Below are 23378 nucleotides of genomic sequence, written 5' to 3' on the forward strand. Positions count from 1 at the left end.
CCACGGAGGAGCCCGATTCTCCCACGGGTGTCCCCCAAATCCTCCCGGGACCCCCGGGCTGAGCCAGCGCCGCTCGGGGGGCCCCCCCCCGGTGTCCCCCGGTGTCCCCCGGGACGCTGCTCCGAGGTCCCCCCGAGTCTCCCCGGGCTCCCCCAAACTCCTCCGGGATGAGGCGGGGCCGCTTTCGGCCCGAAAGGCCCCGGGACCCCCCGGTCCCCCGTGACGCCCCCCGGGTCCCCCCGGGCCGGGGCCCCGCCCCCAACCCCGGTAACCCCGCCCACGTCACCGCCCGTCACCGTGACCACGCCCCCTTTAAGCCCCGCCCCCATACAGACCCCGCCCCTTCGGCCGCTCCCGTGACGTCACTTCAGGCGCGCGCCCAAGATGGCGGCGCCCTTGCGGCGGGCGCTGCTGGCGCTGGGCCCGGCCCGCTCCCGGCTCCCGCCGCCGCTCCCGCCCCCGGCGCGGCCCTACCGGGCACCTCCGCTGCGCCGCCGCCCAGGCCCGGCCCCGGGAGACCCCGAGGACCTGCGTGCGGCCGCGCGGCGCTTCGGGCGGCTCGGGGAGGCGTCGGGGGTGGCGGTGTGGCGGCTCTGGCCGAGCCCGGAGCAGCTGCGGGAGGCGGCGGCGGAGGAGCGCGAGTGGGACCCGCCGCTCCGCGATGTGGAGGCCGTGCTGGATCAGCGGGAGCGGGAGGAGGCGCGGCGGAGGAAGGAGAGGTGCGGCTGGGAGCAGCACTGGGGGAGGCCGCTGAGTCTGGCGAGGACCGACTGGGGTTACCGGGAGAACCGGGGGGGGGGGGGGGGGGGGGCGGTGGCTTCACGTGGGGATGTCCCCAAGTGTCCCCCGCCCGCCGGCTGTGTCCCCAGGGAGGAGCTGGTGTCGCGCAGCCTGGCGGCGATGCCAGCCCGGGTGGCCGCGTGGCGCCGGGACCGGGAGGCGGCTCGGGAGCGGGCGCGGGCGGACGCGGCGCGGCGGCAGCGGCTCCTGGCCGAGGCGGGGCTGGGGGGGCTCCCGCGGCCCGGGACCCCCGCCCGGGCCTCGGCCCGAGCCCAGGAGCTGCTGGACGACCTGGAGCGGCAGCAGCGGCGGGAGGAGAAGCGGCGGCGGCGGCAGGAGCGGGAGGAGGCGGCTCGGAGCGCTTTGGCTGCGGCGGAGGCGGCTGCGGCAGCACGGCCGCTCCCCGGGGCGCCCCCCGAGAGCAACGAGACCCCCCCCAAAAGCACCGGGGCGAGCTCCTGACCCCCGCTTTGTCCGGAGACCACTGGAGCTGCCTCCTGAGCTCCTCCAAAATTGCTGCAGCCCCCCAGAATCACCGGAATCTCCTGAGCCTCCTCTGGAGGAAATGAGAATCGCCCCCCAAATCACAGCCCGACACCCCCAGAATGGGTTTAAAACTCTGCATTTAATCTCTTTGCCGCCAGTTTTGGTTGTTCTGCGGCGCCGCCCCCCCCCCACCCTCCCTTCCCCGGGGCCTGACAGGGAGGTGGGGTCGGTTTTTTGGGGAGGGGGGACCAGGAGAAAGCGGGTGCTGAGACCCCCCCCCTCCCTCCCCCAGAGCAGGGGGGGCTCCCCCTGCTCCCGGGGTGGGGAGGGGCAGGGCTGGGGGGTCCCCATCCCCCCCGAGGCTCCGGGGACGGTGGGGGGGGGGGCCTGGATTGCATCCCTACCCCCCCACAAGAGCGTGGGGACCCCCCTGGAGGCAGAAGGAGCCCCCCCCCCAGGGTGGGGGGGAGGGCCGGGGGTCCCTCAGTCGTCGTCGAAGTTCTGGCTGAGCAGGAAATTGGCCGCCAGGTTCTCGTTCTTCTCGCAGGCGAAGTAGGCCTGGATCACCAGGCTCTCGGGAAAGCCCAGCGCCTTCAGCTGTGTGCGGGGGGTTAAAGCGGGGCCCCGTAACCCCGGGCCCCATAGCGGCACCTCCTGACCCCGTTAACCCTGACCCCATAACCCTGCACCCCCATAGCGGCACCTCCTGACCCCATGAACCCTGACCCCGTAACCCTGCACCCCCATAGCGGCACCTCCTGACCCCATGAACCCTGACCCCGTAACCCTGCACCCCCATAGCGGCACCTCCTGACCCCGTAACCCCGGGCCCCATAGCGGCACCTCCTGACCCCGTTAACCCTGACCCCGCTAACCCTGCGCCCCCATAGCGGCACGTCCTGATCCCATTAACCCTGACCCCGTAACCCTGCACCCCCATAGCGGCACCTCCTGACCCCGTTAACCCTGACCCCGCTAACCCTGCGCCCCCATAGCGGCACGTCCTGATCCCATTAACCCTGACCCCATAACCCTGAGCCCTCATAGCGGCACCTCCTGACCCCATTAACCCTGACCCCATTAACCCTGCGCCCCCGTAGCAGCACCTCCTGACCCCATTAACCCTGACCTCATTAACCCTGACCCCATTAACCCTGTACCCCCATAGTGGCACCTCCTGACCCCATAACCCTGGGCCCCACCAATGGCACCTCCCGACCCCATAGCCCTGCGCCCCCATAGCGGCATCTCCTGACCCCCCTTAACCCTGACCCCGTAACCCTGGGCCCTCATAGCAGCACCTCCTGATCCCATTAACCCTGACCCCATAGCGGCATGTCCTGACCCCACTAACCCTGACCCCATTAATCCTGCACCCCCATAGTGGCACCTCCTGACCCCCCCTTAACCCTGACCCCGTAACGCTCTGCCCTCATAGCAGCACCTCTAGATCCCATTAACCCTGACCCCATAGCGGCATGTCCTGACCCCACTAACCCTGACCCCATTAACCCTGCGCCCCCATAGCGGCACCTCCTGACCCCGTTAACCCTGAGCCCATTAACCCTGCGCCCCCATAGCGGCACCTCCTGACCCCATTAACCCTGACCCCATTAACCCTGCGCCCCCATAGCAGCACCTCCTGACCCCATTAACCCCAGGCCCCACCGATGGCACCTCCTGACCCCCTTCTTCTGGGCCCTAAAAGCCATATTTCCCATTTCCCATTCCCTCGGGGCCCTAAAAACATCATTTCCCATCGCTGTTAACCCTGCACCCCAATAACGCCCCCTCCCAGCCCTGTTAGCCCTGGCCCCGTTATTCCAGGCCCTAAAACCCGTATTTCCCATTACTCTGAACCCTACAAACGTCATTTCCCACCAGAATTAGCTCTGAACCCCAATATCCGCCCCCCACCCGCGCTCGCTCCGGGCCCTGCTGCTGACCCCGCCCACCCCCGTTAATTTTGGGTCCAAAAAGCCGCATTTTCCCCTCAGGGTGGCTCAGAACCCCGCTGAGAGCCTGTCCCGCCCCGCTCACCCTCTCTATGGCTTCTTTCTCCTGCGGGGTCACCTGGATGTAGTTCATCTGGGGGGACTCGTCCCCGATGGCTCCCACCTCCCCCTCCAGCTCGCCCAGCTCGCCCAGCGGCTCGTTCAGCATCTGGATGAACTGCTCCTGGTGCTGGCTGATTTGCTGGGCAGGGGGGAAGCGGGGGGAAATCAGCCCGGGCGGGGGTCCCGGGTGGGCTCAGGGGGTCCCAGGTGGGCTCAGGGGAGGTGTCAGGGGGTGTTGGGGTGGGCTCAGGGGGTCCTGGGTGAGCTCAGGGGGTCCCGGGTGGGCTCAGGGGAGGTGTCAAGGGGTGTTGGGGTGGGCTCAGGGGGTCCCGGGTGGGCTCAGGGGAGGTGTCAAGGGGTGTTGGGGTGGGCTCAGGGGGTCCTGGGTGAGCTCAGGGGGTCCCAGGTGGGCTCAGGGGAGGTGTCAGGGGGTGTTGGGGTGGGCTCAGGGGGTCCTGGGTGAGCTCAGGGGGTCCCAGGTGGGCTCAGGGGAGGTGTCAAGGGGTGTTGGGGTGGGCTCGGGGGGTCCTGGGTGGGCTCAGGGGGTCCCAGGTGGGCTCAGGGGAGGTGTCAAGGGGTGTTGGGGTGGGCTCAGGGGGTCCTGGGTGGGCTCAGGGGGTGTCAGGCGGTGTCAGGGTGGGCTCAGGGGGTCCTGGGTGGGCTTGGGGGGTGTCAGAGTGGGCTCAGGGGGTGTCAAGAGTGGGCTCGGGGGGTGTCAGAGTGGGCTCGGGGGGTCCCAGGTGGGCTTGGGGGGTGTCGGGGTGGGCTCAGGGGGTCCCAGGTGGGCTCAGGGGATGTCAGGGTGGGCTCAGGGGGTCCCAGGTGGGCTTGGGGGTGTCAGAGTGGGCTCAGGGGGTGTCAAGAGTGGGCTCGGGGGGTGTCGGAGTGGGCTCGGGGGGCCCCAGGTGGGCTCAGGGGGTCCCAGGTAGACTCAGGGAGTGTCAGGGTGGGCTCGGGGGGTGTCGGGGTGGGCTCAGGGGGTCCCAGGTGGGCTCAGGGGGGGTACCTGGAGCAGCTGGGGGTTCTCCTGGCCCAGCTGCTGCAGCAGCGCCGGGAGCAGCGCGGGGTTCTGCTGGATCACCTGCCGCATGTTCTGGAACTGCGGCTGCTCCCGCAGGAACTCCAGCGGGTTCTCACCTGGGGGAGGGCGTGGCCGAGCCGTGAGGCCACGCCCACAAATGGGTGTGGTCAAGCCACACCCATCGCCCCGAGCTCCACCCTCACTGGCCACACCCACAAATGGGCGTGGCTTACCCCGGACCACACCCACCCCCAACCACGAATAAGGCGATTTTAGAGCGTTTGGCCCCACCCACAAAGGGGCGGGGCCTCGCAGGGTGTGGCCGCTGTGCCCCACCCCACCACGCCCACTGACCTTCGGGCGGGGGCTGCTCCGGGGGACGAGACTCCTGCACGGGCGGGCGCTCGGGGCTGCCGGGGATGCCCTGGGCGGGGGGGGGCCAGGGGGGTCAGGGGCACCCCCGGGACCCCCCTCAGACCCTTCTCCTAACTCCTCCATCCCAAATCCCCTCTCAAAACCCACCCCAGACCCCTCTCCAAAGTCCTCCATCCCAAATCTCTCTCAAAACCCACTCCAGGACCTCCCCAGAGCCCTCTCCAAACTCCTCTATCCCAAATCCCCTCTCAAACCAACCCCAGGACCCTCCCAGACCCCTCTCCAAACTCCTCCATCCCAAATCCCCTCACAAACCCACCCCAGGACCCTCCCAGACCCCTCTCCAAACTCCTCCATCCCAAATCACCTCTCAAACCCACCCCAGGACCCTCCCAGACCCCTCTCCAAACTCCTCCATCCCAAATCCCCTCTCAAACCCACCCCAGGACCCTCCCAGAGCCCCCAGCCCGGACCCCTCTGCCCCCTGACGACCCCCAGGACCCTCCCAGAGCCCCCAGCCCGGACCCCTCTGCCCCCTGACGACCCCCAGGACCCCCCCGCACATTAAGCAGGTACCTGGCAGCCCAAGGGGGATTAACGCAGTTGGAGCTCCCCTCTGACCGCCCACCCCAAACACCCCCAGAACCCCCCTGAGCCCCTCCCCAGGACCCTCCTTGCCCCCTGAGCCCCCCCCCCTCCCTCACCGTCAGCAGGTACTCCACGGCGCGGTGGGGGTTGTTGTAGCTGGCCCTCAGCGCGGCCACCACGCGCTCCCGCTCGTAGCCCATGGACACGATCTCGGACAGCATCGTCTCGTACTCCGAGCCCGTCACTGCGGGACCCCTCCCCGTCAGCTGCGAGGGACCCCCGGCACCCCCGGCACCCCGAGAAACCCCCTCCCCCAACCCTGAAACCGCCTCTCCTTCCCCTCCCGCTTACGGTCGCTGTGTCCCCGTGTCAGTGCTGGGATGGGACCCCCAGGACCCCCCCCCAAGGATCCATTTCCAGCCACTGCCAGGGCTGGGATGGGACCCCCAAAAACCACCCAGCCCCAAGACCCTTCTTTTCCCCCACTTCAGCAACTGGGAGACCCCAAACACCCCCCCCTTTTTGCCCCACAGTGAGACCCCCAAACCTCAACCCCCATCTCCACCCCTGGGAACCCCCAACCCCCCTCCCAAGACCCCCCCCAGGGACGCACCGAGGGTGGAGGCGGCGTCGGCCGAGCGCCCGGAGCTGCCCGGGGGGGGAACGGAGCTGCGGATCCACAGGAGAGACAATCCAAGGGGAGCCCCAGCCCCCCCCAAAACCCTCTGTGACCCCCCCAGGACCCCCTGTGACCTCCCCAAAACTCCCTGTGATCCCCCCAGAACTCCCTGTGACCCCCCCCCAGGACCCCCTGTGACCCCCCCAGGACCCCCTGTGATCTCCCCAAAACTCCCTGTGACCCCTCCAGGACCCCCTGTGACCTCCCCAAAACTCCCTGTGATCCCCCCAAAACCCCCTGTGACCCCTCCAGGACCCCCTGTGACCCCCCCACCCCTGCAGAACTCTCTGGTCCCCCCTTAAATCTGAAGCAAAGACCCCCTCCCCATGTTTTCCCCCCACCCCCTAATTCAACCCCAGACCCCCAATTCCCCCCCAAAAAACTGCCCTGCTCCCCAAAACCAGATGAAACGACCCCCCCACCCCTCAATCCCCCCCCCAACCCCCTCCTGTGCCCCCCAGCCCCCCAAATCGGATGAGACCACCCCCCCCAAACACCTCCCTGACCCCCCCCTTACCCAGCCGCGGGCTCGGCCAGGGCGAGGGCGGGGGGGTCCTGGGCCGGGGGCTCCTCGCTGGGGGCGGCCGGAGGGGGAGGGGCAGCGTCGGCAGCCGGGGGGGGCCCCGGGGGGGCTGCGGGGGGCTCCGAGGGGGCTCCGGCCTCGGGGGCTGCCGAGCCCAGCGCCGACTTGGCCTGGGGAGGGGGCGGCAGGGGGGGTTGGGGATCCGCTGGGACCCCCACCCCCACTCTGGGGGAGCCCCAAAACCACTCGAGACCCCCAATTCACCCCCCGTCAGTGCCTTGGGACTCTCCAAGGACCCCCAAACACCCTCCCAAAGACCCCTCAGAGCCTCCCCAAAATTCTTGAGACCCTCGAAATCACCCTCAGACCCTTCCCAGCCTCCCCCAAACCCACCCTAAATCCACCCCAAGCCCCTCAAAGCCTCCAGATCTCCCTGGGGACCCCAAAATCCCTCCCAAGGACCTTTCGAGGTTCCCCCGAATGATCCCAAAATTATTCAGACCCTCAGGAGAACCCCCCCCAAACCCTCCTGGAGACCCCTGGGGGCTCCCTCGCGACCTCTGGAGAGCCCCAAAATCCCTCTTCGGGGGTTTCACCTTGGTCACCATGACCACCACGAAGTTCTTCTCGTCGATCCGGTACTCCCGGATCGGGACGTCGTCGCTCAGGATCTTCCCGGCGTAGATGAGCTTCTGGCCCGCCACGGGAAAGGCATCGCTGCCCTTCTCGGCCTCAATCTTCTCCTTCAGGGCCCGCACCTGAGGCCGGGATGGGGTCAGACCAACCCAAAACCACCCCCCCCGCGACCCCAGGGGCTCCCCCCAAAGCCGGGGAGTTCAGCCGGAGCGAGGGGAGGGACAAACCCCAAATGCTGCTGAAGGATCTCCCTAAATAACCCCCTCCCCCAAATCATCCCCCAGACCCTCGCAGGGGCCTGAGCTGCTGCCAAAGGTGGGAGGGGTCGGCGGGGACCTCACAGGGAACAATAATGGGGATTCCCCCCCCTCCAAGGGCGCCCCTCGGTTTTGCCCCCTCACAGAAGCACCCGGAGCTCCCCTGAGAGAGTCCCCACCCCCCAAAATGAGGGGTGGGGGAATGCGGAGCCCCCCAGGTGACGCCACTCGCTTACCCCCCACCTATGGAGGACACGAAAACCTCCTTGGTTTACCCCAAAAAATAGCGGAAACCCCCCAAAAAAGGGGGGCTGAGCCCCGGTGGCATCTACGGCTTCATCCCCCCCCCGAAACCGGGCCCGAGGGCACACGGAGCCCCCTCAGGTGACGCCCCTCGGTTGCCCTCCCCTCAAACTGGGGGGTCAGGGGGACACGGCGACCCCGCCCCCTCCTCACCCAGCTCCATCCCGGCCCTGGGGAGCCCCGCGAGGGTCCAGACCCCCCCTCCCTTAGGCAGGCGCGGGGTGAGGGGGTGGGGGGGGCGAGGTCCGGGCCCATCCTCAGCCCGGCCCCGCCCGCGCCCCCTGCGGGGGCTCCGCCGCGGCCTCACCGTCTCGTGCGGCTCCATGCGGATCTTGAAGGTTTGCTGCTGCAGCGTCTTCAGCGTCACGGTCACTGCCATGGCGGGACGGGGACGGGGCGGCGGCGGCTCCTCCCGGCGGCCCCACAACATGCAACTCACGCCGCCGCCATCTTAGGCGGCCCCGCCGCTTCCGCCGCGGCGCCGGAAGTGCGTCACGGCGCCCGCGCGCGCCTCGCTCCCGCCTCCCCCCCGCCCGCAGCCGTCACGTGACACAGGAACGGCGCGCGCGGGGGGGAGGGCGCTCCCTCGTCACGTGATGCCGGGGGAAAAAAAAAAAAGAGGGAGCAGGTACGGCGGCTCGGTGGGGTCACGTGACGCAGGAAAACCCGCGCGCGGGCCGGCCGCGGTCACGTGACGCGCGGCGGCGGCACAAAATGGCGGCGGGCGCAACATGGCGCGGGCGAGCGGAGAGGAGGAGGAATGAAGAGGAGAAAGGAGCGGCAGCGGCGGCGCCGGGACGATCGTTAATTTAATAGAAACCGGATCGCGACACCCCCGTACAGTCCCGTGCGACACCGCCGGTGCTTCCCCCACCCTCCCCCAACACACACACACCGCACCCTCCCCACCCCCGGCGCTGGTCCTGAGTCCTCGCCCCGAGGGGCGCCCGGTGCCGGTTCGGTCCCGGCCGTGCCGGTTCGGTGCCGGCGCGGTCGCGGCTCCCATAGAAAAGAGTCCAGGTCTCACAGAGACAGAACGGTCCCGCCGCGGGGCCCTCAGAGCTCGTCCCGCGGGGCCGCCTCCGCCTCCTCGGGCTCGGCCTCGGGCTCCTCCTCATCCTCCTCCTCCTCGTCCCCATCGCCCTCATCGTCCCCTTCCTCTTCTTTCTGCTGCTTCTCCTCCTCCTCCTGCTTCTTCCGCTGCTCCTCGTCCTGCTGCTCCTTCATCTTCCTCTCTGCGTCCTGCGGGGGAGGGTGGGAGGTCACCGGGGGGGTCACCGGGGGTCTCAGGGGGGGTCACCGGGGGGCTCAGGGGGGGGTCTCATCCCCTCCGTTACCTTGGTGGCCCCCCAGGTCTCGTTGCCGATCTCCTCCGCCAGCTTCTCATCATCCGTGATCAGGAAATTGTCAAAGATGGTGCCTGACTTCACCTGCGGGGGGGATGGGGAGGTTATGGGGGTCCTGCAGCTCCCAGGGACCCCCCCCGAGACCCTCCCGGGACCACCACCACCCCCTCCTCACCTGCCAGAGGTCGAGGCCGATGACCCCGAAGCTGTCGTAGGAGTAGAGCAGGGGGTCCGGGCTGTACTCGGGGTTGTCGATCTCGGGGTGCACCCACTTGCCCTTGTAGTCGGGGTTGTCGATCTGCTGCGGCCTCCACTCGCCCTGGGGGGGGCACAAAAGGGGGTTCAGAGGGGGCACAGCCCCTTCCCCCGTGCCCCCCCTGCAGCCCCCAGGCCTCACCTTGTACTCGGGGTTCTGGATCACGGGCGGCTCCCACTCCCCGTCCATCTCCTCGTCCCAATCCTCCGGTTTCTTGGCGTCGGGGTCCGGGATGTGCTCGGGTTTGTCCCAGTCCTGCAAGGACAGGGGAGGTCAGGAAGGGTCAGGGGGCTCCAGGACCCCCCCCCAGGTTGGTGCCACAGACCCCTGTGAATCCCCCAAATTCCCCAATTCTTGCCTGGTCCCTTTCAGAGTCCCCCATTCTCTCCAGAGCTGCCCCCAAATCCTGACAGGAGCTTTTTCCAAGCCCCCTCTGAAGCTCCTTGAGACCCCAAACTTACTCCCAACCCCTCCCACAGCTCCCCAAAGCCCCCCCAGCCCCCTAAATCCCATCAGGGCTCTACCACAATCCACCCTGCCCCCTAAAGCCCCCCCTCCCCACCTCAGGCTTGGTGTCCTCAGGGTCATCGATCTTGGCCCGCTCGTCCCAGTCGTCGGGTTTCTTGGCCTCGGGGTCTTTGATCTTTTTTGGGGGGAGGAAATCCCAATCCTCCTCCAGGCTCCCCGACTCCACGCGGGCGTTGTCGATCTTCACCTCGTACGTGTTGTCCGGCCGCACCACCAGCGTGTACAGGTGGCTGAACTCGTCATCCTGGGGGGCACAGGGGGGGGCTCAGCAGGGCTGGAGACCCCCACCCAAGGGGGGGACAGCAGGACCCCCAAACCACCCCCCACACAACCCACCTTGCAGCGAATGTCTTTGTTGATCAACACGTTCTTCCCTTTGTAGTTAAAGATCACGTGGACCTTCTTAGTGCCGGGGCCGCAGATGTCGGGGCCTGGGGGGGGGAGGGGGCACGTGAGGGGGGGGTCAGGGATGGGGTTGAGACCACCCTGAGGGGGCTGGGGAGAATGGGGGGACACCCACCAAACATGATGTTGTACTCGGAGTCGCCGTGCATGTCCTCCTGGCTCAGGCTGGCCGGGAAGAGCTTCACGTAGCCGCCGCCGCAGTCGATGTTCTGCTCGTGCTTCACCGTGAACTGCACCACCAGCGTCTTGTCGCGGTTGCTGAAGGGCTCGAAGCGGGAGGACAGGGCGTAGAACCGGGCGTCCTGGCTCGTCTGGATCCCTGCGGGATGTGGGGTGTGGTGAGGAGGGGGCAAACCCCACCCTGGGGCTCCTCCTCACCTGCCACGACCCCTCTGCCCCGACTCACCTTTGTCCTTCTCGGCGTCGCCGTAGAACTTCCCGGCAGTGAGGACGAAGCGGCCGTAGTCGGGTTTGTGCTTGGATTCCACCCACCGGCGGGTCCAGGCGTCTGTGGCAGGGCAGTGTCAGGACCCCCGACCCTTCCAGACCCCCAAACTCCTCCTGCCCCCCCCCCCCCCGAGAGCTCAGGGGCTTGGGTGGGGGACTGAAGGATTTGGGGTTCCAGGGGAAAGCCAAGTCCCCCAGGAACCTTCTCCATGCGGGTGCTGTGGCCCTCACCATCCTTTTCCTGCTCCTTCCTCTCTTGTTCACTTGCTCTGCTCGAGGGCTGACCCTGAGCCACACTTCCCTGTCCCTCCAGTGACCCCCACCCTTCCTGGCCCAGGGCACTCTCACCCTCCCTTGTCCCGACTCCCACTCACTCCCCACACCTGAGGAGTGGCTCCTGCGTCCTCGTTCTCCTCACAGAGCACAGGGGGTGTCCCCCATTCTCCGCCCCCACAGAACACAGGAGGATCCCCTCCTTCTTCCCTCAGAGATCACAGGAGGGTCCCTCCCCATCCTCCCCTCACAGAACACAGGGGATTCCCCCCGTTCTTTCTTTAAAAAACACAAGAGGAACAGTCCGTTCTCCTCTCGGAGAACACAGCGGGGTCCCTCAATTCTCTCCCCTCAGAGAGCACAGGGAAGTCCCCCTTTGTCCCCTCAGAGATCATAGGGGGGCCCTCCCATTCTCTCCCCTCACAGATCACAGAACGATCTCCCCCTTCTCCCGTCAGAAAAGACAGGCTGATCCCTCCATTCTCTCCCCTCACAAAACACAGGAGGGTTCTCCCATCCTCCTCCCTCTCCTCAGACTCCCCCCAGCCTCCTCAGGCACCGCCCCCCCCCCCCAACCCCTTAACCTCAGGAGCCCCCCCCAAGGCCCCGCCCTCAGGGACCCCCGCCCCGGCCCCTCCCTCACCTCCATCCCCGAACTCCTCGCGGAAGAACTGGGTGGGGCCGGCTGCCGCCAGGAGGGCTCCGAACAGGACGGGGGCGAGGACGCTGAGAGGGCTCATGGCGGGGGGGGGGGAGGTCAGGGCACGCTCGCACCGTCCGTCCCGGCCCGGCGCCGCCCGGCACTGCGGAGGGGGGGGGAGGTGCCACCGCCTTTTATCCTCCCGCCGCCCCTCGCCCCGCCTCCGCCGCCCTGCCATTGGCCCGAGCCCGCGCGCGGCCCGCTGCCATTGGCCGCCCGCCCGCCGGCCGGCGGCGACGGCGCCCCCGAACGTTGGCGTCCCAGATGGCTGCTTCCCATTGGCTGAGCGCGGCGGCCAATGAGGAGCGACCACGCGTTCGGAGGGAGACGCCCCCCCCCCGCCGCCCCCCGCCTCGCTCCCGGGGGTCACGTGGGGCGCGCGCTCTTAAAGGGCCAGGCCTGGGGGTGGAGGGGGGGGGGGAGGAAATTAAATGGGGGAATTGGGGATATGGGGAGGGGACAACGGGAACGCGGCGTAGGGGAGTCTCCTGCTCGCCTGTGCCTTCGTATGGCGCCGTGACGCGGTGATGATGTCATTGATTAAGTGATGTCACAGCAGGTGGGAACACGAGGAAAGGTGAACCCAGGCCGGGGGCTGCTCTAATGAACCTCTGGACCGGATCGGCCCTCTGGGGTCCGTGGTGCAGCCGCTTCGCACTTCATGACGTCATAGTGCAGCTTCGTGACGTCACGGCGCCCCCCGCAGCCGCCTGTGCCACCCGCCACACTCAATATGGCGCCGAGCACGCTCAGCGCGGCGCTTGCGCCACACTCAAGATGGGGCAGGAGCCCAGCGGCACTTCCGGCAGGCCCGGGATCACTTCCGGCGGGGCCGGGCTCTCTTCCGGCCATGGCGCCGAGCGTGGCGGAGCGGCTCCTGGAGCGGCTGGACCGGGCCGGGGGCTCCGGGGGGCTCTGCAGCATCGAGGCCGCCGCCGCGCTCGGCGTCGACCACCAGACGCTCGTGGGCGCCGTCAAGAGCCTCCAGGCTCTGGGCGAGGTGCGGGCGCCGCGGCCGGGGCGCGGGGGAGCCCCCGGGCGCCGCTGGCCCTGCTGATCCCGGTGCCGGTGCAGGTGATCGAGGCGGAGGCGCGGGCGGCCACGCGATGGGAGCTGAGCCCCGAGGGCGAGGAGGTGCTGCGGGACGGCAGCCCCGAGGTGCGGCTGTTCCGGAGCCTCCCCGAGGAGGGGCTGCCCCAGGCAGAGGCCATGGTGGGTAACGGCGGCACCGGAGGGGGGCACCGGCGGCGGGCACCGCGGCGCTCACGGTCGCTGTGTCTCCGCAGAAGCTGCCCGGGGGCTCCTTGGGCTTCAGCAAGGCCATGGCCAACAAGTGGGTGCGCCTGGATAAGGGAGCGCCCGGCGGTCCCCGCGTGCTCCCCGTCGTGAGTGGCCCGCGGCGACGGGCGGGGGTCCCCGGGAAGCGGGGGTGTCCTAAAGGGGGAGGCGTGGGGGTCACTGAGAACTGGGAATGTCCCGAGGAGAGAGGTCTGGGGATCTCCGGTTACCGGGAATGGCCCGGGGGGGATGGACGGGGGGCCCTGGAAACCAGGAGCATCCTGGGGGTGGATGGGTGGGGGTCTGCAGGGATCAGGATTGTCCTTGGCAGGGATGGGTGGGGGTCTGCAGGGATCAGGATTGTCCTTGGCGGGGATGGGTGGGGGTCTGCAGGGATCAGGATTGTCCTTGGCAGGGATGGGTGGGGGTCTCCAGGGATCAGGATTGTCCTTGGCGGGGATGGGTGGGGGTCTGCAGGGATCAGGATTGTCCTGGGGGTGGATGGGTGGGGGTCTGCAGGGATCAGGATTGTCCTTGGCAGGGATGGGTGGGGGTCTGCAGGGATTAGGATTGTCCTGGGGGTGGATGGGTGGGGGTCTCCAGGGATGAGGATTGTCCTTGGCAGGGATGGGTGGGGGTCTGCAGGGATTAGGATTGTCCTGGGGGTGGATGGGTGGGGGTCTGCAGGGATCAGGATTGTTCTGGGGGTGGATGGGTGGGGGTCTGCAGGGATCAGGATTGTCCTGGGGGTGGATGGGGATCCGCTGGAGCCGGCGGGGGGAATTGCCGAGGGTCCCCGTTGGGCTGTGCCCAGCCCCGGGGTCTCCCCCCGTGCCCCCCCAGGTGCCCTCGGTGCAGGACACGGTGCAGGAGCACCTGGGGCAGGTGAGGGCAGGGGAGGCCCAGGCCCTGCCCGAGCGGGAGCGCGCCGAGCTCAAGAGGAGGAAGCTGCTCCTGGAAGTGTGAGTGGGGCAGAACAAAGGGGCTGACGCTTGTTGCTTCTGAATTGCCTAATTACGTTCGTTAATTAGCGTTCTCGTTTGGTCGTTGGTTTGTCGGTTTTTGGTTTGGGCTGCTCCACGTCCTGCAGTGCTTTTGTTATTTTTTGGTCAGACTGGGAATACCCGACTTCCCAGGTTTCATTCTTCTCAGCATCTTCCGCTTCTCCCATCCTTGCAGGGCCATAAATTTAAGGCCCCGGCTGCCCCGTTTTCAAACCCTTTTGGTTTTGTTTATTGAGGTTCTTTGGTGTTAATCTTAGCGAAATTAACCCCTCGGCGATTTAATTCGACCGTTAAAGACTCCGCGTAACGCTTGCGTCAGTGAAACGTTAAATAAAAAAACACTAAGCTGATAATTAATGAAATTGATGTTAATTAAAGTAATTAACGAAGCATCAGCCAGGGGCTTTGGGTCACTCCCGACGCCCTCGCTGCCCCCCCCCAGGACCCTCAAGTCGTACTGGATCCGCAAAGGCAGCGCCTTCAGCACGGCCGTGGCGCGGCCGGAGACGGAGCTGACCCCGGAGATGATCGCCACGTACGTCCCCCAGACCCCCCCAGACCCCCCCCAGGACCCTCCCACGGCCTCGGCACGACCGTGCCCTGACCCCTGACCCCTCCTGCAGGGGCTCCTGGCGCCAGCTGCCCTTCAAACCCTACAACTTCTCCTCGCTGGGGCTGCCCCCGGCCTGCGGCCACCTGCACCCCCTGCTCAAGGTGCGCTCGGAGCTGCGCCAGATCTTCCTGGAGATGGGGTGAGCGGCCCGGGGGGGAAGGCTCGGGGTGGGAGGGGGGTGGGCAGACCTCTCCCCCCTTTCCTGAGGCAGCGGTGGCCCCCCAGGTTCACGGAGATGCCCACGGATAACTTCGTGGAGAGCTCCTTCTGGAACTTCGACGCGCTGTTCCAGCCGCAGCAGCACCCGGCGCGCGACCAGCACGACACCTTCTTCCTGCTGGGTGGGTGCTGGGGGGCACGGGAACCTGCTGACCCCCCCCCCAGGGACCCCTCTGAACCCCCCCACGGCCCCCCAGAACCCCTGCTGCCCACCCCACACCCCTCTGATCCTGAAATCCCTCCGACCCACCACAAGCCCCAAGGCCCCCCTAAACCCCTCTGAGCCCCCATAAACGCCCCCCCAAAGCTCTCCAGACCCCCTCCCTCACACTTTTGCCCCCCCCCAGACCCTGCTGAAGCCCCCCAGTTGCCCCCCGGCTACACCTCCAAGGTGAAGAAGGTGCACTCTCAGGGAGGCTACGGCTCGCAGGGGTGAGACCCCGACCCCGGGGGCGATTCAGGGGGGTCCTGTGTGTGTCCCCCACCCCCCTGAACCACCTCCCTGGCCCCCCCCCCCCAGGTACAGGTACGAGTGGAAGGTGGAGGAGGCGCGGAAGAACCTGCTGAGGACCCACACCACGTCAGCCAGTGCCCGCGCCCTGTTCCGGCTGGCACGGCAGGTCTGGGGGGCGTGGGAGGGTCTGGGGGCTTTATGGGGGGGGTCTGAGGGGTTTGGGGGCCTTGGCAGGGTCTGGGAGGGCACAGGCGAGGGGGGAACAGAGGGGTTTTTGGGGGGATTAGTGGGTTTGGGGTGTCAGTGGGATTTGGGGTGGTCAGAGCAGTTTAGGAGGTTGCGGGGGGGGGCTCAGGAAGGCCAGAGCAATTGGAGGGGGATCAGAGCAGTTCTTGGGCATTCCTGGGGTCTCACCCGCCCCCCCGTCAATGCGTTCCCTCCTCCAGGAGAAGTTCAGCCCCGTGAAATATTTCTCCATCGACCGCGTGTTCCGCAACGAGAGCCTGGACGCGACGCACTTGGCCGAGTTCCACCAGGTCGAGGGCGTCGTGGCCGACCGGGGGCTCACCCTGGGCCACCTCATGGGCATCCTCCGGCAGTTCTTCACCAAGCTGGGTATGGGGAGGGCACCGGGGGGAGCACCCTGAACCCCTCTGACCCCCGCCCCATGCCCCCCCTGACCTCCTGTGTGCCCCCAGGAATCTCCCAGCTTCGCTTCAAACCCGCCTACAACCCCTACACGGAGCCCAGCATGGAGGTGTTCAGCTACCACGAGGGTGAGGGGGCGTCCTGGGGGTCCCCGTTTAGAGCTGGGAGGTCTTGGGGGGGTTCCCCTTGGAGCCGGGGGTCTGGGGGTGGGGGTCAGCCTGATCTTGAGCTCCCCTGGAATGGGGGGAAGGGCTCTATGGGGAAGGGGGGGGTCTCTGGGGTGCCCCATCTCATCCTCGTTCCCTGTCCTCGCCCCCCCCAGGGCTGAAGAAATGGGTGGAGGTGGGAAACTCGGGGGTCTTCCGCCCTGAGCTGCTGCTGCCCATGGGGCTCCCCGAGAACGTCTCCGTCATCGCCTGGGGGCTCTCGCTGGAGCGGTGAGTGGGGGTCACCCTGGGGAGGGGTCCCAGTGTGGGCCCCTCCCATCTCCCCCACCCCCTGACCTCCCCCATCCCATCCTATCCCATCTCCCCCAGACCCACCATGATCAAATACGGCATCAACAACATCCGGGAGCTCGTGGGCCACCGCGTCAACCTGCAGATGGTCTACGACAGCCCCCTGTGCCGCCTGGACGTCTGACCCCACCGGGGGTCCCCTCCTTTCGGGGAGGGGGTCCCGTCCCCGGGGGTCCGCACCCCAATAAAGCCCCGTGTCCTGCGGTGCCCGTGTGTGTGTGTGCTGGGGAAGGGACCGCGCGTGGGGCGGCGCTCGGGGAGGGTTTATTGTCACCTCGTGGCCTCGCACGGTGCTGGGGAAGCCGAGACCTGCGCGGGACCCCCGCCTGGGACCCCCGAGACCTTCCCGGGACCCCTGAGACCCGCCTGGGACCCCCGAGACCAGCCCGGGACCCTTGAGACCTTCCCGGGACCCTCGAGACCTTCCCAGGACTCCCGGGACCCCCGAGACCCGCCTGGGACCCTCGAGACCTTCCCGGGACCCCCAAGACCTGCCTGGGACTTCCGAGACCTTCCCGGGACCCTCGAGACCCGCCCGGGACCCCCAAAATCCGCCCGGGACCCTCGAGACCTTCCCAGGACCCCCGGGACCTTCCTGGGACTCTTGAGACCTTCCCGGGACCCTCGAGACCTTCCCAGGACTCCCGGGACCCCCGAGACCCGCCTGGGACCCTCGAGACCTTCCCGGGACTCCCGAGACCTGCCTGGGACCCCCGAGACCCGCCCAGGACCCCTGAGACCAGCCCGGGACCCCCGAGACCTTCCCGGGACCCCCGAGACCAGCCCGGGACCCCCGAGACCCGCCTGGGACCCCCAAGACCTGCCTGGGACACCTGAGACCTTCCCAGGACCCCCGAGACCTTCCCGGGACCAGTCCGGGACCCCCAAGACCCGGCCGGGACCCCCGCCCGGGACCCTCAGGCGCTTCCCGCCTTTCCCAGCGCTGCCTTTGATTGGTCCGCGCAGGTGCCAATCATCCCCTGGGTTCCGTCAGGGCTCCAATCACCAGCTCCGGGGTGGGGAAGGCAGGCGCTGATTGGTCGGCGGGGTACCCGCCCAGCAGGCTCCCCTGAGGCGGCTGTGGTGAGGGGTGGCCGAGGTCTCCCGGTCCCCCGCGATCGCGTCCCCAACTCGTCCCCGGGACCCGGCACGACCCCGGGACCCCTGCCTGGGCCAGGTTTAGTGCCCCCAGCTTACCCCTGGGACCCGGCTCGACCCCGGGACTCTGGCCCGCGCCGGGCTTAGTGCCCCCAACCCACCCCCGGGACCCCGGCCTGGGCCGGGCCTTGCGCCCTCAGCCCACCCCCGGGACCTCGGCCTGGAGCAGGGGCTGTACCAGCCCCATCCCAGCGGCCCCAACCCGGGGGTCCTTCCCCGGCAGCCCCCCAGGGCCGGGATGTCGCAGGAGGAGCCCGAGGGTCCCGAGCCGGAGGCGGCGGCCGGCGGTCCCTCCCCAGCGGGACTGGGCGGGGATGAGCCCCCCTGCAAGGAGCCGGACAGGTACCACCTTCACCCTGCGCCGCATCGCGAATTTGAGTGAAAGTGGAAAAAAAAAGAGCGGGGGGGGGGGGGGGGGGGGGACGGGGGACACACGTTTCACCACGAGTCTCGGCGTTAATTAGAGGGTAATTCTCAATTAACGGGACTGGCCGGGCTGTGGCAGGGCAGAGCCCGTCCCTTTCCCCGCGGATGTGTGACCCTGGCAGGGCGCACACCCCTGACGGGGGGGTCCCTGTCCTTGCGTGATCCATCCCCTGATGGGGCGGCGATGTCCCTGACCCTGTCCCGGTGGGCTCCGTGCCCCTCACAGCGCGGTCCCAGTGCCCGTGGGCTCCGTGCCCCTCCCAGGGGATGTCCCCGTCCCCTCCCCGGTGGGGTGCGCGCCCTTGAGGGAGGGTCTCGTGTTCCGGCCGAGGCCGTGCGCGGAGCCGGTGCTGGGCCCCGGCTCGTCCCGGTACTTCTTCGCCTCGCTGGACGCCACCGTGGAGGGGCTGCAGCAGCAGGTGCGGGACCTCATCGGCCGCATCAACGAGGGCCGCGAGGAAGACCACAGGGTGCTGAGCGGCTTCAGGGAGAGCCTCATGCAGAAGGTAAGCCCGGAGAGGGCTGCGGGGTCCCATCCCTTCTCCCCGGGGCACGGGGAATCGCGTTATTCCGCCCGGCTTGGCGGGAGAAGGGAGGCAGAGCCCGGCCGGGGAGGCAGCTGCAGAGCCCGGCCGGGGGGAGCCCCCCGAGCCCCCGCGGGGGCGGCTGCAGCTGCCTCCGGCCCCGCTTCGAGCGGCCCCCGATGTCCCCCCGATGTCCCCCCCTTGTCCCCACGCTGCCCTCGCGCCGGACTTCGTCCCCGCCGATGTCTCCCCAGCCGGGGGGGGCCGGCCGGGGGGGTCCCCAGGCCCCCGCGCAGATGGCGGCCCGGCCTGGCAGCTGCGGCCCGCGCTGACCCGGCGCTCGGTGGCCACCGCGACCGGCGCTGCGGCTACCGGGGCGCAGCTGGCGGCGGCCGGGCCAGGCCGGGAGCGGTGCCAGCGCGGGCGGGCGCAGCTGCCCCCCGGCCCCGGGGACGGCGGCCGTGCCAGCGCCGGGACGAGCCGTGGCCCCGTTCGGGCAGGTCTCGGAGCTGGCGGAGCAGCTGGAGGAGCGGCTCTTCCACCTCTACGGCTTCCACAACGAGCTGATCCAGGAGCGGCTGCAGGCGCTGGCCGAGGTGATGGAGCGCGTGGAGGAGGTGCAGGCGGAGCTGCGCCACGTCTGCTGCACCGTGGAGGCGGCTTACCGTGACCTCCTCCTGCAGCCCGAGGCCTGAGGGCACCCCCAGGCCTGAGCGGGACCCCCGCCCCCAGCCCAAAGACCCCCCCCAAACCCGGGCTGTGCCGGGCCAAAGGGGGATTTTGGCCCCAAAGGGCGTTTCTGTTGATGTTGCTGTTGCTGTTGGTGGTTGGAACAAATAAAGGGCTGAAGTTGACTCAAAAGCTGGACATGACGGGGCTGTGCTGGGCTGGGGCTCCCCCGAGGGCAGAATTGGGTCCTGGCAGGTTAATTAACGCTGATGAGCGGGGCTGGCATGGAGGGGGCTGTCCCACCGTTTATTGGCCACGGGGATGGCGAAGGCACAGGGATGGCACCGGACACGGGGCCCAGCACCACTGGGGTCCCCCGAGTGACACCGAGTCCTGTCGGTGGCACCGAGTCCTGTCGGTGGCACCGAGTCCCGTTGGTGGCACTGGGTCCCATCAATGACACAAGACGTGCTTGGTGACACCGGGTCCCGCCAGTGACACGAGATTTGGTTGGGGTGACACCAAGTCCCGTTGGTGACAGGAGGTTTGGTTGGTGACACGAGGTCCCATCAGTGACACTGGGTCCCTTCTGGGGATACCTGGGTCCGGTTGGTGACACCAGGTCCGGTCAGCGCCGTCGTCTCCTCACACCCCTTCCCACGAGGAGCACACCCGGTCCCCACCAGTGCCACCGTTGCCACCGCGTCCCCGCTACGTGCCCTTGGCCGGGGCGAAGGCCTGGATGCCGGTGATGGCGCGGCCCAGGATCAGCGCGTGGATGTCGTGGGTGCCTGTGGGGATCACCACACCTCAGCATGAACCCCAGCACCCCTCGAGACCCCCCCCGGGCCCCCTCCCCGCCGTACCCTCGTAGGTGTTGACGGCCTCGAGGTTCATGAGGTGCCGGATGACGTGGAACTCGTCGCAGATCCCGTTGCCCCCCAGCATGTCCCGCGCGTCCCTCGCGATGCCCAGCGCCTTCCCGCACGAGTTCCGCTTCAGCATCGACACCATCTCGGGGGCAGCCCTGCGGGGACACGGACAGGGACACGCTGACCCCCTCCAGGACCCCCCCAGGCCCCCCTGGGGACAGTGCCACCCACTTGCCCTCGTCCTTGAGGCGGCCGAGCCGCAGGCAGGCGTGGAGCCCCAGCGCGATCTCCGTCACCATGTCCGCCAGCTTCTTCTGCACCAGCTGGTTCCGGGCCAGTGGGCCCCCAAACTGCTTCCTGCGGGCCAGGGGAGGGGGGCAGTGAGGTTTGGGGTGGGCAAGGGGGGGTGGGACCCCTCCCAAATCCCCCCCAGGCCCCCGTTACCTGTCGAGCACGTACTGCCGCACCGTCTCCAGACAGGCCTCGGCGGCGCCCAGCGCGCCCCAGGCGATGCCGTAACGTGCCTGGGTCAGGCAGCCGAAGGGACCCTGGGGGACACGGGGGTGTCATCGGGACCCCCCCCATCCCACTGGGACCCTCCCCAGGATGCCCCAAGTGCCCCCCTCACCGCCAGCCCCTCGGCGTTGGGCAGCAGGTTCTCCTCGGGCACCTCCACGTCGTCCATGAGGATCATCCCGGTGGTGGAGGCGCGCAGGGAGAACTTGCCCTCGATTTTTGGGGTGCTGAGCCCGGGGGTCCCGCGCTCCACCAGGAACCCCCGGACCCGCCCGTCCTCCTCGCACTTGGCCCACACCACGCACAGGTCGGCTATGGGCGAGTTTGTGATCCTGGGGAGTTTGGGGGAGTCACAGGGGGTGGTTCTGGGGGTCCCCCGTGTCCCCCCCCACCCCGATTTCGAGGCTCACCAGGTCTTGGACCCGTGCAGGGTGTAGGTGCTGGTGCTGGGGTTGTGCCGTGCCCGCGTCTCCATCCGCCCCGGGTCGCTCCCGTGGTTGGGTTCCGTCAGCCCGAAGCACCCCACAATCTCCCCCCGAGCTGGAAAGGGGGGGGTCAGGGGCACCCCGGGGACACCCCGAGCTGCCCCACTGACCCCCAACCGCTCCATCACTCCCCTCCTGCCCCACAGACCCCACTCCTCCCTCAAATCCCCCAGTGCTGCCCCACAGACCCCAAAACCTGCCCCTCCTCCCCGCTGCCCTTCCCCAGCCCCACTGCCCATCCCGGGGGTCTCACCGAGGCGGGGCAGGAACCGCTCACGCTGGGCGGGGGTCCCGTAGGCCCACAGGGGGTACATGACGAGGGAGGACTGGACGCTGAGCACGGAGCGGTAGCTGCTGTCCACCCGCTCCAGCTCGCGCGTCACCAGCCCGTAGCCCACCGACGTGGTGCCCGCGCAGCCGTACCCTGCAGTGACCCCCCCCCCCGGGGTCAGCCACGGTCACTCAGAGACCCCCAGTGTCTCCTCAAGACCCTCCCAGTGCCACCCAGAAACCCCCAGGAACCCCTCCAGGATACCCAGCCCCACCCTGGGGACCCCCAGTGCCACCCAGAAACCGCCCCTAGATCCCCCTCCAAACCCCGTCCCTGACCCCCAGTGCCCCCCCAGGGTCACACACACCCCCAGCCCCTCCCCTCTCCCCCTGAGCCCCCCAGTAACCCCCTCAGGAGCCCCAGGGGGGGTTCCCTGACTCCCCTCAGCCCCCCCTTTGTGTCCTCAAATTGCCCCCCCCGGGGATCCCCATGGCCCCCCTCACCTTGGATGGTGGGACCCAGCAGCCCCAGTTCTCCCAGTTCGGTCACGATCTCCCGGTCAAAGACTGGGGGTGGGGAGGGGGCAAGGCAGGGGTGAGAGGGGGCAGCGGGGGAACCCCCTGGGGGGGGATTTAGGGGTCCCCCCCCACCCCTGCCCCCACCTTGGGCCTGTGGAAGGGGAGGGGGGGAGAGGATTTTGGGGGTGTTGGAGGGAGTTTGGGGGAGTCGGGGAGTTTTGGGGAGAGGGTCGGGGGGCTTCGGGGGATACCACAACTCCCCGTTTTTTGCATAGGAAGGATCCTGAGGGGAGGTCGGGGGGAAATAGGGGGGGGACAGGGGACCTTGGGGACATCCGCGGGGGTTTTGGGGTACCCTCATGGCGATCGGCAGCAGGTGCTTCTGGCAGTATTTGGGGGGGGGGGGGGGGTTGGCGGCTCTGGGGGGGTTCGGGCTGTATGTGGGGGGGGGGGTCAGGCTGTTCTGGGGTGTTGCGGGGGGTGTTTTTGGGGTACCCTCGTGGCGGTTGGCGTGCAGCACGCGGGGCAGCAGCCGCTCCTGGCAGTACTTGCGCGTCGTGTCCCGCAGCAGCCGCTCCTCGGCGCTCAGCAGCCCCTCCAGCCCCAGCGGGTCCTGCCAGTCGAAACGGGGGGCGGCTGGGGGGGGTCCAGCCCCGGGGGAGGGGGGGGGGGTCAGCACCGGGGACACTCCATGTCCCCCCCACACCCCCCCCTTGGCTGCTGCCGGGAGGGGAATGCCGGGGTCGGGGGGAGTGTCCTGGGGTGGGTCCGGAGGTCCCGGCCGGTCCCTCCCCGACTCACCCTGTGCGGGGGGAGGCCCGGTGCCCCCCCACCGGACACCGCTCCGGGCCAGGCGTAACAGGGGGGTGGCCAAACGCAGCGCCATGGGGGGCTGCGGGGGGGACCCACACACACACACGAGGGTCAGGGACCCCCGATTCTCACGCAGATGTCCCCCCGGAACACCCAATTCCCCCCCGAGACCCCTCCTGGACCCCCAATTCCCACACGGAGTCCCCCAGCTCACTCCAGAGACCACCAGAGACCTCCCCCCGCACCCCCAATTCCCCCCAGGGACCCCCCGAGCGCTGCCGGAGAGATCCCCCCCACCCCCAAACCCCCCAGCCGACCCCGACTCTCCCCGCGGGACCCCTGAGGCCCCCGCTCCCCCCGCACCCCCCCGGACCGTTCGGGCTCGGCGGCGGCGAACGGACCCGGTAGAGCCGTGACGTCACGGGGGGTGGGGGGGGCGTGGCGGGGGCGTGACGGGGGGGTGGGGGAACCGAGCCCGCGTTAACCCGCGAGTGTCCGGGCTGGGCGGGGGGCTCGGGCGGGTCCCCAAGGATGTGTGACCCCCAAATCGCCACCGGCAGGGTCCGAGGGGCTGCGGGATCCCCAAATCACTGCCCGGGGGTCCCGGGGGGGGGCCGCACACGGTGATGAGCGTCCGCTCCCCCCGGTCCGTGTGCCCCCCGTGTCCGCTCCCCCCGGTGTGTCCCGCTCCCCCCGGTGTGTCCCGCTCCCCCCGTGTCCCCCCCGTTCCTC

The 23378-nt window shown here is 68.8% G+C and overlaps 6 protein-coding genes across 9 annotated transcripts; 3 read left to right on the top strand and 3 right to left on the bottom strand.

The window, feature by feature from the left end:
* The first annotated feature begins 361 nt into the window (after window positions 1-361).
* Window positions 362-1413, top strand: GADD45GIP1 (GADD45G interacting protein 1). Its single transcript, XM_068997829.1, is given in 3 exon segments — window positions 362-719; window positions 870-1219; window positions 1222-1413. Coding segments are annotated over 3 exon segments (813 nt in total). The 5' UTR covers window positions 362-384; the 3' UTR covers window positions 1350-1413.
* A 74-nt stretch (window positions 1414-1487) lies between these two features.
* On the bottom strand, window positions 1488-8193 carry RAD23A (RAD23 homolog A, nucleotide excision repair protein). 2 transcript variants are annotated; one of them, XM_068997827.1, is made up of 9 exons: window positions 8013-8193; window positions 7106-7267; window positions 6504-6679; window positions 5921-5955; window positions 5424-5551; window positions 4699-4768; window positions 4330-4460; window positions 3307-3462; window positions 1488-1863 (listed from the first exon to the last, which is right to left on the bottom strand). In XM_068997827.1, exons 1-9 carry the CDS (start codon window positions 8133-8135, stop codon window positions 1750-1752), a joined length of 1095 nt encoding a protein of 364 aa, XP_068853928.1. In that variant the 5' UTR covers window positions 8136-8193; the 3' UTR covers window positions 1488-1749. The 2 variants fall into 2 exon arrangements, with proteins under 2 accessions (XP_068853928.1, XP_068853927.1); XM_068997826.1 differs by having other exon boundaries at window positions 1505-1863; window positions 5921-5976.
* A 303-nt stretch (window positions 8194-8496) lies between these two features.
* Window positions 8497-11762, bottom strand: CALR (calreticulin). The gene is made up of 9 exons (XM_068997825.1): window positions 11604-11762; window positions 10647-10748; window positions 10356-10559; window positions 10172-10266; window positions 9870-10079; window positions 9449-9562; window positions 9227-9370; window positions 9043-9135; window positions 8497-8947 (listed from the first exon to the last, which is right to left on the bottom strand). The coding sequence occupies exons 1-9, from the start codon at window positions 11698-11700 to the stop codon at window positions 8762-8764; spliced, it is 1245 nt and encodes a 414-aa protein (XP_068853926.1). The 5' UTR covers window positions 11701-11762; the 3' UTR covers window positions 8497-8761.
* Window positions 11763-12484: 722 nt separating this feature from the next.
* On the top strand, window positions 12485-16599 carry FARSA (phenylalanyl-tRNA synthetase subunit alpha). Its single transcript, XM_068998011.1, has 13 exons — window positions 12485-12660; window positions 12735-12872; window positions 12947-13045; window positions 13782-13900; window positions 14385-14477; window positions 14566-14694; window positions 14781-14896; window positions 15122-15206; window positions 15295-15394; window positions 15675-15843; window positions 15927-16004; window positions 16199-16313; window positions 16413-16599. Exons 1-13 carry the CDS (start codon window positions 12511-12513, stop codon window positions 16516-16518), a joined length of 1497 nt encoding a protein of 498 aa, XP_068854112.1. The 5' UTR covers window positions 12485-12510; the 3' UTR covers window positions 16519-16599.
* Window positions 16600-17790: 1191 nt separating this feature from the next.
* SYCE2 (synaptonemal complex central element protein 2) lies at window positions 17791-19355 on the top strand. Its single transcript, XM_068997965.1, has 3 exons — window positions 17791-17894; window positions 18310-18484; window positions 19003-19355. The coding sequence occupies exons 1-3, from the start codon at window positions 17791-17793 to the stop codon at window positions 19195-19197; spliced, it is 474 nt and encodes a 157-aa protein (XP_068854066.1). The 3' UTR covers window positions 19198-19355.
* A 94-nt stretch (window positions 19356-19449) lies between these two features.
* Window positions 19450-23070, bottom strand: GCDH (glutaryl-CoA dehydrogenase). Of its 3 annotated transcripts, none has more exons than XM_068997963.1 (11): window positions 23048-23070; window positions 22635-22725; window positions 22329-22469; window positions 21819-21881; window positions 21298-21468; window positions 20970-21099; window positions 20672-20891; window positions 20488-20591; window positions 20275-20400; window positions 20038-20198; window positions 19450-19962 (listed from the first exon to the last, which is right to left on the bottom strand). In XM_068997963.1, exons 2-11 carry the CDS (start codon window positions 22717-22719, stop codon window positions 19883-19885), a joined length of 1281 nt encoding a protein of 426 aa, XP_068854064.1. In that variant the 5' UTR covers window positions 22720-22725; window positions 23048-23070; the 3' UTR covers window positions 19450-19882. The 3 variants fall into 3 exon arrangements, with proteins under 3 accessions (XP_068854064.1, XP_068854063.1, XP_068854065.1); XM_068997962.1 differs by having other exon boundaries at window positions 23020-23063; XM_068997964.1 differs by lacking the exon at window positions 23048-23070 and adding an exon at window positions 23010-23031.
* Between the last annotated feature and the right edge of the window lie 308 nt (window positions 23071-23378).

The sequence above is a fragment of the Aphelocoma coerulescens genome, chromosome 30 (assembly GCF_041296385.1).
Source record: "Aphelocoma coerulescens isolate FSJ_1873_10779 chromosome 30, UR_Acoe_1.0, whole genome shotgun sequence".
NCBI lineage: Eukaryota > Metazoa > Chordata > Aves > Passeriformes > Corvidae > Aphelocoma > Aphelocoma coerulescens.